At 37.7% G+C, this 14244-nt stretch overlaps 1 protein-coding gene across 1 annotated transcript in view; it reads right to left on the bottom strand.

Moving 5' to 3' along the window:
• The window catches only part of RELN (reelin), a 165668-nt gene that overhangs the window by 20656 nt on the left and 130768 nt on the right, over nucleotides 1-14244 (bottom strand). Inside the window, exons 40-48 of the mRNA XM_063308080.1 lie at nucleotides 11031-11208; nucleotides 9601-9794; nucleotides 8123-8379; nucleotides 7279-7433; nucleotides 5503-5717; nucleotides 4060-4237; nucleotides 3585-3760; nucleotides 2805-2911; nucleotides 1676-1918 (exon numbers count right to left, since the gene is read on the bottom strand). Coding sequence (XP_063164150.1) covers nucleotides 1676-1918; nucleotides 2805-2911; nucleotides 3585-3760; nucleotides 4060-4237; nucleotides 5503-5717; nucleotides 7279-7433; nucleotides 8123-8379; nucleotides 9601-9794; nucleotides 11031-11208 — 1703 coding nt within the window. The remainder of the gene's footprint in view (nucleotides 1-1675; nucleotides 1919-2804; nucleotides 2912-3584; nucleotides 3761-4059; nucleotides 4238-5502; nucleotides 5718-7278; nucleotides 7434-8122; nucleotides 8380-9600; nucleotides 9795-11030; nucleotides 11209-14244) is intronic.

The following is a 14244-nucleotide window of genomic DNA, read 5'->3' as shown; positions in this document are numbered from 1 at the left end:
TGGAAAAGAAGAGGGATCTTATTAGAATATTAGAAAAAGATAACAGAATGTTCTACATTCACCATCAAAATCCCCCTATGAATTTCTAGGTCAACCAACAGCCCATGGACTGCATATAGCCCTCATAATGCTTTTTTCCCCCAATGCCTGTTACTTTTTCCTGCCAAAGAAACCCTTAATTAATTAATTAGATTAGATTTATATGGCTGCCCATCTCAAATATATGACTCTTAGCAGCTAACAGTGATTAAAAATAAGATAAAAGCATTGTAACAAAATAATAAATAACATATACGTTTGTCGAGATAGAAACCAACCAACACAATCAACATAACCATGATATAGGCTCAGCCATACACCCAGGGCCCTCGGCTCAGTTACAAAACCAGGTCTTCAAGGAAGGCCTTATGGAAAGGCAGTAGGGTTGGGACAAGTCTAATCTCTGCAGAAATGGTGTCCCACAGGGTGGGTGCCATGACAGAAGAGACTCTTTTCCTGGGTCCCACCAGATGACACTCCATAATAGATGGGACCTGGAGCATGCCCCTTCTTCCGGATCAAACAGGATGGGTAAATAAAACTGGGGAGAGACAGTCCCATAAGTAATTATTTAGCCTCACTAATATATTTATATTTTCTAGCACTAGAAAAGTGGAAAAAAGTGGGTCCTAGCCAGCAAAAGCTTTCCAGCTACTGCTCATGGCGCTGTTATTTGCCCACCCTTTTTGAACGTTATTGTCAGTGATGGCATTGTGAGATCATACAAACTGATGGCAATGCCTTATTTCAAAATATGGTGGGATTATGTACATATAGTTAAATTTCTTATAATTATTGGTAGTAGGAGTAGTAATTTTGCAAGGTAGTTCTACAATGGAAGTGAGTAGAACATTTGGAGAAAACTCTGTGAGAAAGCTCTCTGTATGTTTTTGAAAGAGAAATGCAAATGTGTATTTGAAAGCCCATCAATTAATGTAATTTATTAATTTACTAGCATTTCTATGCTGCTCTGTTCCCAACAGCTCAGAGTGGTATACAGAGAAAAGAAAAAAAAATAGAAGGTTAAAAACACCAGTACTCAACATTATGAATTATAGTAGCATTGATCAAAATGGGGAGATATCAATACCCAACATCCCCCAAATGCTCTCTCCCCAAATGTTTTCTCAGACATTTTTACTTCTTTATGGAAACTCATTAGGGAGGAAATTTGTTTATTTAATTTTTATCCTACCTTTATTATTTTTATAAATAACTCAAGGCAGTGAACATACCTAATACTCCTTCCTCCTCCTATTTTCCCCACAACAACAACACTGTGAGGTGAGTTGGGCTGAGAGAAGGTGACTGGCCCAAGGTCACCCAGCCAGCTTTCATGCCTGAGGCGGGACTAGAACTCACAGTCTCCTGGTTTCTAGCCCAGCATCTTAACTACTAGACCAAATAGTTGTTCTATACGAGAACAAACTGTTCCATAAGAAAGAGGCTGAGATGGGTTCTCTGTAGATGGAAACTTCTTGGAGATAGGACCCACAGCAGGGTCTCCCCTGGACCCTGGATCTTACTGGACAAGCAGATTCATTGTGGAATAGGCAACTGTGGAGATAACCAGGCAATAACCAATGTAGGGCTTTAATGTCTGGGTAAAAAAGTAAATTCTCTACTTGATTCTTACCATCATCAAATGTATCCACCAGTTGACTTGGATTGATTTCTGCTCCACCAATCAGTATATTATCCAGGGCCCACTGAGCACGATCAACACCAGAAACAACAATTCCATTGTTAATCACAAATGGCTGCCACCAGCGCAGGCGGGTTGTGTTGGTTAGAGCATCTTCTGGGAGCAGAATATAATCATGCCTGATGGAGATATATTTCTGATAATCCATTTCATGGAGCAATGTCCACAATATTCCTGTATTACAATGATCCAAGGTAAAGCAAGAACCAATAAATGTCTGAAATTCCTTGATGAGGTCTGAACAACTGATCTATTATGATTTTTTGAGTGCTGCCCTTTTATGAAATGAGAATAACCCTCCTGCTCTCAACAACTGTTAAGAACATGGAATATATATTACCTGCCAATGTATACCTTGATTCTAAAGATTTCCATACATACGTTCCTTGGAATAACATCTGCACATTGCCTGCACAGCTTCGTGACTTGTAGAATAATAATTACAAAGCAATAATGGCTTTATCTTATCCATGGATAATGAAAAGATAAAGATGCCTCAAATAATGTATTGGAAAACAAACTTAACATCTATGATTTTCTAAGAGAGTTATTTTGCTTACTCATCTGATTATCTCTTAAGTATAATCAGTGCTGGAATCTTTAATAAGATTTAATAAGAAATATACATGCAAGAAGGAATGTTTCATTCTATTTCTTCTAGAATGCAGAAAAGTATCTTTCAAGGACAGGAATAAAGCAAATATGAAAACATAATTTTGAACATTGAAGTATTTTATTTATGCAACCCAAAATAAATAAGCATATGAGTTTCAATCCACTACATTTAATTATACTGGTATATATCAGGTATCTAAGCTTTGTTTTGTTTTTTTTCTCAGTTATGTATTGCTAGAACAAAAATTGGAAAAAAGGAGTCACTGTTGAAAGCAGCAATTTTAGAAATTAGGACATCAAGAGAACTGCATTTTTAGAGGCAGAGTCTAAGCTCTATTGCAAAATATACCTTCGCCTATAGCCAACATTCTTTCTCTGCATATTTTCTAATGTTAGACTGTTAAACTAATTGAAATATTTGTTAAGTATCATATAAATCACTTGCCTCCATCTGTTGAATAATCCAGTAGAACTCCTTCCTTCCGACATGTTGGTCTATGACAGGTGGTCATGTTGTTTTCACTCCCTATTCTTCCCCAGTATTGTAGAAACCTGAATAAAAATGTATAGCTAAGTATATATTTCAATATCACACTGGAAGAAAGTGAATGTGCGTTTAGTTTTGAACGCCTTCATTTCTAAAGGTTCTTTTGAGCGAACCATGAGGCTCAACATGAGACTTACTTTTGTTACTTAAATATGCTGAACTTCCTAATCTGATTCCTAGACACTGATATCACTGTGGGAAAACTGAATTTCAGAAACTAGATTTTTGGTTAGAGCTGGAATGTGTCAGCCATTTACGCAAGCAATTATATGGAGGCTTTTCCAAACATTCCTTCTCATCCCTACTCCTTCTCTTGTATTTTCTGGGCTAAGACCATTCATTTATTTAATAAATTGACCCCTTTCAACAAAGGGATCAAAAAATGCATATAGGGCTGCAGCGAGTGACCTTAAACAAGATGAATTATATATCGTTCAGCTTTGAAACGGTGGATAATTTATTAAATTATTAATAACGTTTCACGAGGTTAGCAGACGGATGTGGTCAGCTGGGGAAATAAGTCCTTCCTTCCTTCCTGGATTGACACTTAAGGATGAAAGATTTATGTACTGTTGCCGTGTCTCCCAGCCTTCTAGAGGGCATGTTTGTTATTATTCATTGCTAACCCTCATTGAAATGGATTAGCTATGTTCACCTCTATTAGGTAAGCTGACCTACTTTGCGCCCCTCAGATCCAAGTCTTGAGTGACAGCCTGTCTCACTGTAGCTCCACCAAAATATAGTGCCGTGTCCTCTGCCAGAACCCCACATTCCAGGCAAGCCAGTCCACCTTCCAGAGACATCCATAAATCAGGCCGAATTTCTTCACTGTCAAAGCGCTCCTTCAGGAAGGTCTGTTGAGGGATGGTAAGTTATGAAAATATGCTAATGGTCTGTTTTCTTCTTTTAGGTGAAAGGTTCAGGAAAATACCCTTCCTTCCTTCCTTCCTTCCCTTGTCCCCATAATATACCAAAGTTTATTTTACATCTGAAATAGATTTTGGAATACTAGCCTTATATTTTCTGCAGAAATATAATCTAAACATGTACTTTTATAATCATTTGTGATATGCTATATTTGCATGACTTTGAATACAGATGTTTATTTAGTTTATTTGCATTTCTTTCTACCATCCAAATTCTGTTTAATTACCTTCAAAGGATGAGTCAAGTAACAGTTTGGACCAGAGAAACCTGGATCACAAATGCACTGCTCTTTCAAGCAGTCTCCATGGCCTCTGCAGTTTTCAACACAACCAGGCCCAAGATAGAAATTGTCAATGGCCCATTGCACATCAGAGTACTTCTGATAAAATCTGAATCGTACTGGGCTGCATTAAGACATAAAAAGAAACTGAAATTATTACACACATCTCGATGGCTATAGGCCATGACTTCTAGAAGATACCATTTCTCAGCTGTGGAATGCTTTGTAAATATTAATATGAGTTCAAATTAAAAGAAAGGATTTGTACAAAAAATAAATGTATGAACTGTTTAATAGGGATACATTGAAAGTGGTGAATTTGTCTTCACTGAAATTTGAAGGGAAGCCGAAAATTGAAGCAAAGCCAAATGGTCAATTACCAATGATGTTCCAGGAAAAGATTTCCTTATACCAGCAAACAGCTGGATTAAGTGACCTTTGCTGTCCTTTGAATTTTATTATTCAATATTTTACATTTTCATTTCTTTCTGAAATATATATATTACATTTCTCCACTCAGTATGGTGCCTTATAGTGTGACATATTAAGAAAAAATCCAGAATATGAATAAATTAAAATCCTAAAATAAACAATGTAGAAGTGTTTACAATGTGTACAACATTTTAGATCCAAACTTTCAATATGATTACTATTATAGTTTATTTTATGTAAAAAAGATCAAACCGTTCTACTCAAATCTTATTATGTGAATGAAAAAAATGTATAGCTGAGCTGCATTAATACAAAAAACGAGTTTTCCAATAATGGAAACAGTCCAGGCATACTTATGGAGAAAATTATTTCAATACAACTTTGTCTGGCCAACTGAAGTTTTACAAACTAATTGCTGTTTCTTTATGTTTCCCAGAATTCTTTGTTCATCAAGATAGTTAGAAGCCAGAGAAAAAAAGGACTGTGAGACAAAGTGGAAGAAAGAACAAGCAAATGCTTTTAACCCCTCCAGTTCTCAAAATCCAAATTCTAGTTGTTAAAGCTAAAACTATTTTCATTTTTTGTGAGATATGAAGCTATCTTGGCCAGTGGAAAACAGAAGTATCTGCTTGTTTCTTTTTGCAGCATGCTTTCCATGTGGCTTTTCATTGAACTTGAGCAATAAGACTCTGTTTGGGTATCTCAAGATTCCACCTCACTCTTTCTATGAATGTCATTTGATAAACCTAAGTTTTGAAAATCAGCCCTTCAATATTTCTGGTCCCAGTTTTCTGGCTTCTAACCAACTTACCTGATGGATAGTTCTTGGAAATGCAAACACTTTCAACTATTTTGCACAATGGTCCGATCTTTCCATCTTGCATACATTGCAGTATTTCCCCCCTTTTTTATGAGGCCATACCTATATGTCATATTTAAGTATACTTTCCTACTTACTTTCCTACTAGGTTTTCAGGCAATGGGTATGTTATCCTTTTCCATCCTTTGGTTGGAAAGAAGACAGATGGCTGTGAAACAGCCCCAGAGCACTTAGGGTCAGCAGGTAAACACTGAGGGATTAGGTATTTCCAACTCACTCCAAAATCTGTAGAATATTGTACATGGACTTGGTTTTGAGCAATTTTTTCTGAGGTTTTACATCCAACAGAAATCTAATGGGTGCAAAAGCAGAAATACATTTTTTTTGTTTCAAACTGTTTTAAAAAATGAGCAAAAATAATTCAGATTTTGATGCATAAGACAGTATTACCTGTTTCATTAAAAGGGAAAATCCTGAGATACACAAAGCCTTGTTTAGGATTTTACAGTATGTCAATGGGAGAGTCAGAAATCTTGACATTTTGACTTTAAAGACTGAAGATTTAAAGACCAGCCTGGTCTTTATGCAACCAAGCCTACCTTTGCATCAACATGTGAATTTCAGTTCAGTGGCACTCACGTTTCACACGAAAAATGCATAATACTTGAGTTCCACATTTGATAAACTGACAAATTATTATAAATAATTTTATACACTGTGGAAAATGTACACTTTATTATTTTTACTTTTTAAAATTTATTCAAATTTATTAGCTCCCCAACTCCAGTGGACTCTGGATGGCATATAAAGCTGGAAAATCCATAAAAACAGATAAAACATCAAACCAAACAGACAGCCCAGACTAAAACAAAACAAAATCAAACAAAATACAATGATACATTAATATATCAACCCCAGGCCTGGGACCAAAGCCAGGTTTTAAGAGCTTCCCGGATTTTGAAGCTAAAGCAGCTGTGTGATTCCAGTCCTGCTAAATATCACTTCCGTGCATTGCAAGTTAATACATTCGGAAGCCAACAAAAGCTATAGAGAAGATTATTTTCAGTAAAACATGTCTCTGAACATGAATTAAGGCAGTTCATTCCACCTTTAGAGCCCTTTATGGTTTCAGAAGAAATACCTGCTCAGATGTGAATATTTCAGGATCCTACAATCTACTGATACCAACATTAAGGGCACCAAATTATCCATCGCTTGGAAATAGGCCTTTTCAGGAGTGATTCTGAATTACAGAACTATATCTGCCTTATAGTTAGACTGACAAATCTCTGGCATAGGATAAATGTATTTTGCAATGTTTTTATTCATTCGTTATTGAATCAATTTTTATATTGCTTTCCAAATCAGACATGAGAATTTTTGTTTAAAAAATGACAAATTATTGGATTTTATTTTAATTGTACTGTTTTCAGGTCTGGGGCCTATTCTTACTTTTTAAATTCAGCACAGGGACTTATCCAGGCAGTCTCCCGGAATCAACACTGACTTGAAGTCACACACAAAAAAGTGGATATTGTTTTAATTATTTCAGTTTCATTGTATTTTTTTTTAAATTGCACAAACCATTTTACAACTTGTTATAAGTCTCTTAACTGGGGCCATTAACGCTCATTGGGAAACACCTTAAGGAGCCTTTTTAAGGCTCATTTAGTAAACATTTTCATGGGCTATTAGTGAACATTGGTAGCCCACCAATCCATACCACTGGGACACAACATCTTTTTACTTGGTACTCCAGCACGTAGCTCGTCATTACAGTAGGTACACTGATAAGCCTAATGAAGATATCCAAGACCAGCCAGGAGTCTGTGGCTTAGACAGACTTCATTTCGGAAAGCTGTTTATGAATTCAGGGGTTCATAAAATCTCCATTCTTTAAAAGTGGCATTTACCTTGAACTGCATGATCCAGTGCTCTGTAGGAGTTAAATCATGGGTGACAGCATATACTTCTCTGCCGTCATGACTCCCGCACATCATGACCCCATCAGGAGAATCACAGAACTTTTCAATGGAGCAGTCATCATGGAACATCCAGTGCTCATTCACTTAAGAGAACAATATTCAAATCAGTGTTTTAAAACCGTAGTATTTCATAATCTAATTGGTTAATCTGGTTGTCTTAATTACTGAAAACAAATGTCTGGATAATTGAAATGTTAGTGGATTATAATATGATTATGAATTATTGTCATGAGTACTGATGGTGAGCAGGAGGGGGCCCCTATCCAGGGGAAAAAATGCATGTGTAGTTTAGAGGCTTCATTTCTTTCCTTCAAAGAAACTCAGAGCAGACCCGCCTTGAGTTTTGGGTTTATCTGTGTGGGTTTCCCATGCTCTTTCAGTTTGGCAGGATTTTCTATCTACTGGAGCATTCAATAAACACTAGAGACCAACTCACTATCTCAGCGTGGTACTTCGCTTTAAGTTAGGACAATGATGTTCTTATAAATAAAATGCTTTAGCTAGATTCCCACATTTTAAAGAAAGCTGAGCTTTGCAATAACACTAGTTTTTTTTTCCCATTCATAGTTTGAGGACTATCAACATTTTTCCTGCTCTACACACCAGTCTTTTGAACTGCCATATGTTTAGAAAAAAGTGAACAGTTGATGCTTTTCTTACCACTCTTTGAAAGACTTCTTTGCTTGATTTCTTCTTACTACAGAAATGTTAAGCGCAAACCCCCCCAGTAAAACTGACTTTCCCACTGAGTCGCGACTGTATCAACACTTACCCATTGTCCTGTCATCCACAAACATATCAAAAGCAATTCTGCCTGTCGGTCCTGCATCTGCAGGAGAGCGTTCGTGCTGGGGCAATGGTGCACTGCTAAAGGTATCCAACATCACAGTCCTCTGATCCGCTGAACCCGATATCAACACATTGTCAATAGCCCAATCACTCTGATCTAGACCCTCATGTTTAGGCTGCCACCAGCGAAAACGAGTTCCCACTCGTTTGGCCTCCGGGGGAAGGAGGATGTTCACAAAGCTAAATTGAGAAATGTCACATGTTATTTGTTTAATTAACTTCTTTTTTTAGAAAAGTATATAAATTATGAAATATGAAAGACCCATAAAAAGAATAAAATACAAAAGTAGAATGTAAGTAGGTAACCATGGGATCTAAAATATCATGGAGGCCACAGTTTTTCAAAATATCCTTATTTACTTATATAGTTATGACATATATCACTTACTAAAGGATAATCTAAAAGTTGCCATTTTACTAAATCAAAAATAACATTTTACCATCTAAAACTTTTATTTTTTTAATGAAATTAATTTGGAATGGACACTTCCAGTGGCATCTGTGGGGGGATGGTGAGTCAAGCCAGTCAGTCTGAGGTAAGCAGCATTGCAACATCACAACACAAGCCTTGCCCTTTTTATGTGTCTGTTGTGATAACACTTGCATGTCCAAAAAGGGTGGGGCTTTATGGGACAGGGATGCAATGCTGCTTTCTTCACTTTCAAGAAATGAAGTCTTGGTCTTCTTAACAATCCAGGGTCCTATTTGCTAAATCTTAAATAAATAATAATTAAATAAATCAGGGTTTCTCAACCAGGGTTCCATGGAACCCCAGGGTTCCATGAGAGGTCACTCAGGGCTCCCTGGGAGATCACGATTTATTTAAAAAATTATTTCAAGTTTGGGCAACTTCACATTGAAGAGGCAAGTTTCATTCTTTATTTTTAGTTTAAGAACACTGTTAATGCATATATGCAGGCCTACCCATGAAACGAATATAATAGTTTTGTAACTTCTGGCCTATATTTGATCCTGAATGTGCAGGGGTTCCCCGAGGCCTGAAAAATATTTCAAGGGTTCCTCCAGGGTCAAGAGTTTGAGAGAGGCCATGCTAAACTATGTCCCTCTGTAACAAGGAATATGGAGAATTATCCCTACATAGGGCCTATAGTTCAATTTATCTATGTGTACATTGTCATTGTGCTGATTATAAGGACATGGAAGACATTATTTTAACTGCTAGATTACTACAAGAATGTTAATCTAGATTAAGCATCAGTAAAGGAGCGAGGATCAATCTTAAAAAAAAATTCTGAGTTTTGAAACACTAGAATATAAAGTTTAGTTTATTCAGACTGACAGAATAAGATTTAAACTAGAATATAAAGTTTAGTTTATTCATACTGACAGAATAAGATTTTATGAGTTATCGCAAACAGGCAACATGAATATAGTTATTACCCAGGCTTGCTGAATTGGTCATAAAATATCTCCATCAAAAGAGTCCAGGTAATGCCACCATTCACAGAGTATTCCAGGAGAACTCCTTGGTTACGATTGTTGGGGCTGATCAGGCATCCATACATGAAATAAAACTGAATGAATTCTGCCTTAGTTAGGTTTAGATCCACTGTAACTAGCAAGCGGCTGCATCCCTTAGAAAAGAAGAGAAAAAATTGAGAGCACTAAGGGAAATACTTCAGTATTTTTAATTGATATGCTTAGAAAAGCAGGACCAAGGTTGTTTGTTTCTCCAAAGGGCAAAACCAGGATTAAGAGGGTTTATTAATAGGGCTATGCACTGATTCTGGTTCAGCTCCGAACAGGTGCTTTGGAGCAGATGAGAGCAGCATGAACATTTCACCTCTCTGCAATTCTTTAAAGCAGCCACGTATTTTCCTAAGATATATGGCAGCTGCAGAGGATGGTGGTGCAATCCCAGGAAAAGATATGGCTGCTTTCAAGGCAGGTGTTACATTTGCTGCCCTGCATGCTCAAAAGCACCTTTCAGGTATCAAAATCCAAGTGTTGCCCAGCCCTAATTATTAATAAATAGGAGAAGACTGCTGGCTACAATCCCCACTGTCCAGATGTAGCTGTCTAGTTGATGCTGAACTACAGTTCCCAGCATCCCTCACTCTTGGTGGTGATTTCAAGATTGATGTCAGCCCTTCAAGGTAAACCAGGGCAAAAAACAGGGATTCCAGGAATGCTGTTTATTATAGTATGGTACAATAAGAGAATTCTGAAAGTGTCCAAGTTTCTCTCTCTCTCCCATTTTATACTAAACAAAATCAAAATTTCAGTTTCTTTCTCATGTTTCCAACTTTCTCAGGACAATGTAATCTCTTTTGCTAGCCCCTCCCTTAATGGCTTGCTCCTTCCTTCCCCACCATCAGTTTGACATTCCCTTACATAATCCTACAAATCATTGTGACTGCTTAATCATGATTGGTTAAGCAGCTAACGTTCATATATGTATTGCTGCAGTAACACAACTTGGCTTCTCAAAAATTGTTTCCCCACTCAGCCCATGTTCAGGGGCTGTGAAAGCAGGCCATAGGTTAAAGGCATACGAAAACACTTAAGAGTTTATAGTCCCGCTCTATGTCCAAGGAGTCTGCAACTTTGAGTTATTACTTTTCACTTAGGGTTGGGTGTGTGTGTCTTAATTCTTTCATTTTTTTTTTAAAAACATAAACACTTTAAAATCTTTTGCTTTTCTATGCCCACCCATCCCAAACGAGTCATAATAATAAAACATATTTACAGCAAGGCAAAAGTAGCCACAAAGACATAAATTCCACAAAGAAAATTAAGTGACTGGGGGAAAAAATGATAAGAAAAGGCCCACTTGAGATGAACAACTTGTACGAAAGCAAAATACTAACCCCGCTAAAATGAAGGACCATTCCAGAAGCCACGGCACCACAGACAGTGCTCAGTTTTCCTCCGTTGACGGTTAACCAGTTCTGACTGGACGGCACACGATTGAAATTGTCTTTAAGTTGCATGGGAAGGGATGTGTCTGGCTCGTCACAGTATAACCCACTCCAGCTTTCATCACACCTGTAAAGAACAGCAGACTCAAATAAAAACAAATATCCAGTCTTTAAACATTCCATCAAGATGAATGGGTTTCATCAACAACATTAGGCTTCCTCAGTCTCTTCTAGGAAACTGCTTGGAAAGTTTACATGGCTCTGTCTTGCTGAACATTAATTCTGTTTAAGAACCCATTACTGAAACTGTTCCACTGAAAGATTCTTGGTTTTGATGCAAAGGAAAATTACTTTTCAGGCAGATACAGCCAATGAAATGGTATATCAAAATTCAGCATGTCATTTTAGAGTGGTCAGCAATTCCTAACGGGAATCTCAAAGGTATACTGCTTTTTCAGGGACAGCACGTACAAAATTTCAATATACCACTAGCTCAGTGTTTCTCAACCTTGGCAACTTTAAGATGTGTGGACTTCAACTCCCAGAGTTCCCCAGCCAGCCTGGCTGGGGAACTCTGGGAGTTGAAGTCCACACATCTTAAAGTTGTCAAGGTTGAGAAATACTGCACTAGACATACAGATCTCCTAGAGGATGGTTAAACATGAAATCACTGGTGAAGATGACTGAATGGTGCAGAGCATCTTTTCTCTTTTGCAATATGATTTAATCAGACCAGGTGCATAGGTTTAAACATCAGCTAAAACCATATGCATTAAGAAGGAGGGGGAAACTCCTAAAACATCTTACTGCAGCTTCAGATTGAACCTGCCAAGCTTAGTAAGCTCCAACCATGATGAGCTGGAGGAAGATTTGGAGTGGAAATTATGAAAGTTAAGGGAAGACAATGGCAAATTAGCAGTCAATTGCAGGTGGTTAAGGAAGAGTAAAGCAAAACTGGCAGGGCTTCATTAGCTTTATAGAAAAAAAATTGGCAAATAAAGTTAATGGCATTTCAGAGGAAGCAGATGAGCAGCTGGAAGTGACAATTAGACAAGAAGCTAAATTAAAGGCCTTTAGAAAGACAACATGAATTTATGTATTTATTTATTTTCTATCCTGCCTTTATTAATTTTATAAATAACTCAAAGCGGCAAACATATCTAATACTCCTTCCCCCTCTTTTCCCCACAACAACAACCCTGTGAGGTGAGTTGGGCTGAGAGACAGGGACTGGCCCAAGGTCACCCAGCCAGCTTTCATGCCCAAGGCGGGACTAGAACTCTCCTGCTACACCTGATTGGCTCTTGGGCTGAGAGAGGGGGACTGGTCCAAGGTCACCCAGCTGTTTTTCATGCCCAAGGCAGGACTAGAACTCCCAGACTCCTGGTTTCTAGCCTGTTGCCTTAACCACTAGACCAAACTGCAGTCGGAGGCCAAATTTCGGAATTCATAGAGTAAAAGAATCAGCTGCAGAGCGGAATATAGCAACACTCTTAACAGAACTGTTTTCTGAAATATTTTCAGAACTGTGATTTAAAATGGACCGTAGCGAGAGCTCACTGAGTTTTAATATGAAACCACAAAATGGCAACTTCCCAAGAGATATTATTGCCAGATTTGTAAATTATACCACCAAATATAAAATATTAAACTTGGTACACAACAATCCTCTCTAGTGACATCAATCTAACAGGTTTTAGCCAGCTTACAGAGTGCCCTGAATAAAGGATGTTATCTGAAATGTGTTGGGTTTTTATGCAATAAAATATTTTCACTGCCACTTGGGATATTTCTTTCCCTCTTTTTTGGTTTGGTTTTTACTATCTGCCCTCCACTTTTTTGCCTCTCCCTATTTTAAAGATAAAATGGTTTTGTTCTAATAGCTTAAGTCAAAAACTTGGAGGAAAAACTCTAAGTGTTTCACAAAACAAGTGAAAGTAGTGCAATTTTGGTTCTATCTACAAAGTCACTATTTGGATGGTATGACTAGATATGTAAATGGCATCCAAAGCTTTTTTTTAAGTATCCTGAATGTCTTAAAACTCAGGAATGAAGAAGGCAATCTGGAATCTGAATCTGGAAGAGGCAAATAAGAAAAAGGAAACTTAGATGAAGGAACATGAGATTGAGAAGGAAGATAAGAGAGGAGAAAAGCATAAAAGGGAACTATTGCAAATTAAAATATTTTTAGTCTGATTTTACCCAGGGGGATCAGGGGATCAAAAAGTCAAGATGGCAGCTGTAGCTACACCACTGCAACCCCTGCCTTTTTTATATGTGTTTTGATGCACATAAAAAGGGGCAGGGCTTTTATGTGGTTGTGGTCACTCCCTTGACCACACAATATTTGATCTATAAACTGAGGGAGGGAAACTGGCAAAAATCAAGGCATATAATACTTGAAATATTGAAAGTGCTACAAGGAAACATATTGATAGAAAGGATTCTTCCTGCAAACAAGGACATGTGATGGGTGGAGGGTAAGTTGTCTTACATTTGCCAAGAGAAGATTTGCTGTTGTGAACAAACAAATGGGAGGAAGGTGAAAAATAAGGGCTGTTGAAAAGCATGGATGATGCTCAATTTTAACTCTTTTGTAACATCTAGATGTCTCATCTCTTGCTTTTCTTCCTTTCCATTTCCTATTCAGTTACATATCTTCCTCTATTAGAAAGAAGGAGACAAGGGTGTGTGTGTCTTGTATATGAATGAGACAGTGTTGTATGTGTGTGAGAGAGAATGGTTGGTTCTTGCAGATGGTGGAGCAATGAATGTTACAAATTAATCAACAGTCATTCATTCATGCAATGACTTGTGTTGGAATGAACAAGAAGGTGGGGGAGAAGTTTCAGTTTCAGTTTCAACCTGACTCCAGAAGGTTCCAATCTATGGTTCATAGTACAGGGTGGGAGGGTAGAATTCCAGTCCTTGGTTGCTGCAGTGCAGGATGCCACCAATCCCAAAGCCCTCTCCTGTCATTTGACATCTATAAGAAGCTTCAGTGTGGATAAGACGATGACTTTCAGTTATACAGCATCCCCTAGATCAAGCCAAGGATGCTGTGGCAACAGCTGTTTTTAAGGGAAAATACAAAAGTCTCTTATGAGCTAAGATTGGGCCCTTGTGGAGAAGGATCTGTTGAATCCGCAGCTCATGTCCTGTT

The sequence above is a fragment of the Candoia aspera genome, chromosome 7 (assembly GCF_035149785.1).
Source record: "Candoia aspera isolate rCanAsp1 chromosome 7, rCanAsp1.hap2, whole genome shotgun sequence".
In the NCBI taxonomy this organism is placed as follows: domain Eukaryota; kingdom Metazoa; phylum Chordata; class Lepidosauria; order Squamata; family Boidae; genus Candoia; species Candoia aspera.
Note: the sequence above shows the minus strand (reverse complement) of the source record. Positions and strands in the feature narration are given on the sequence as shown.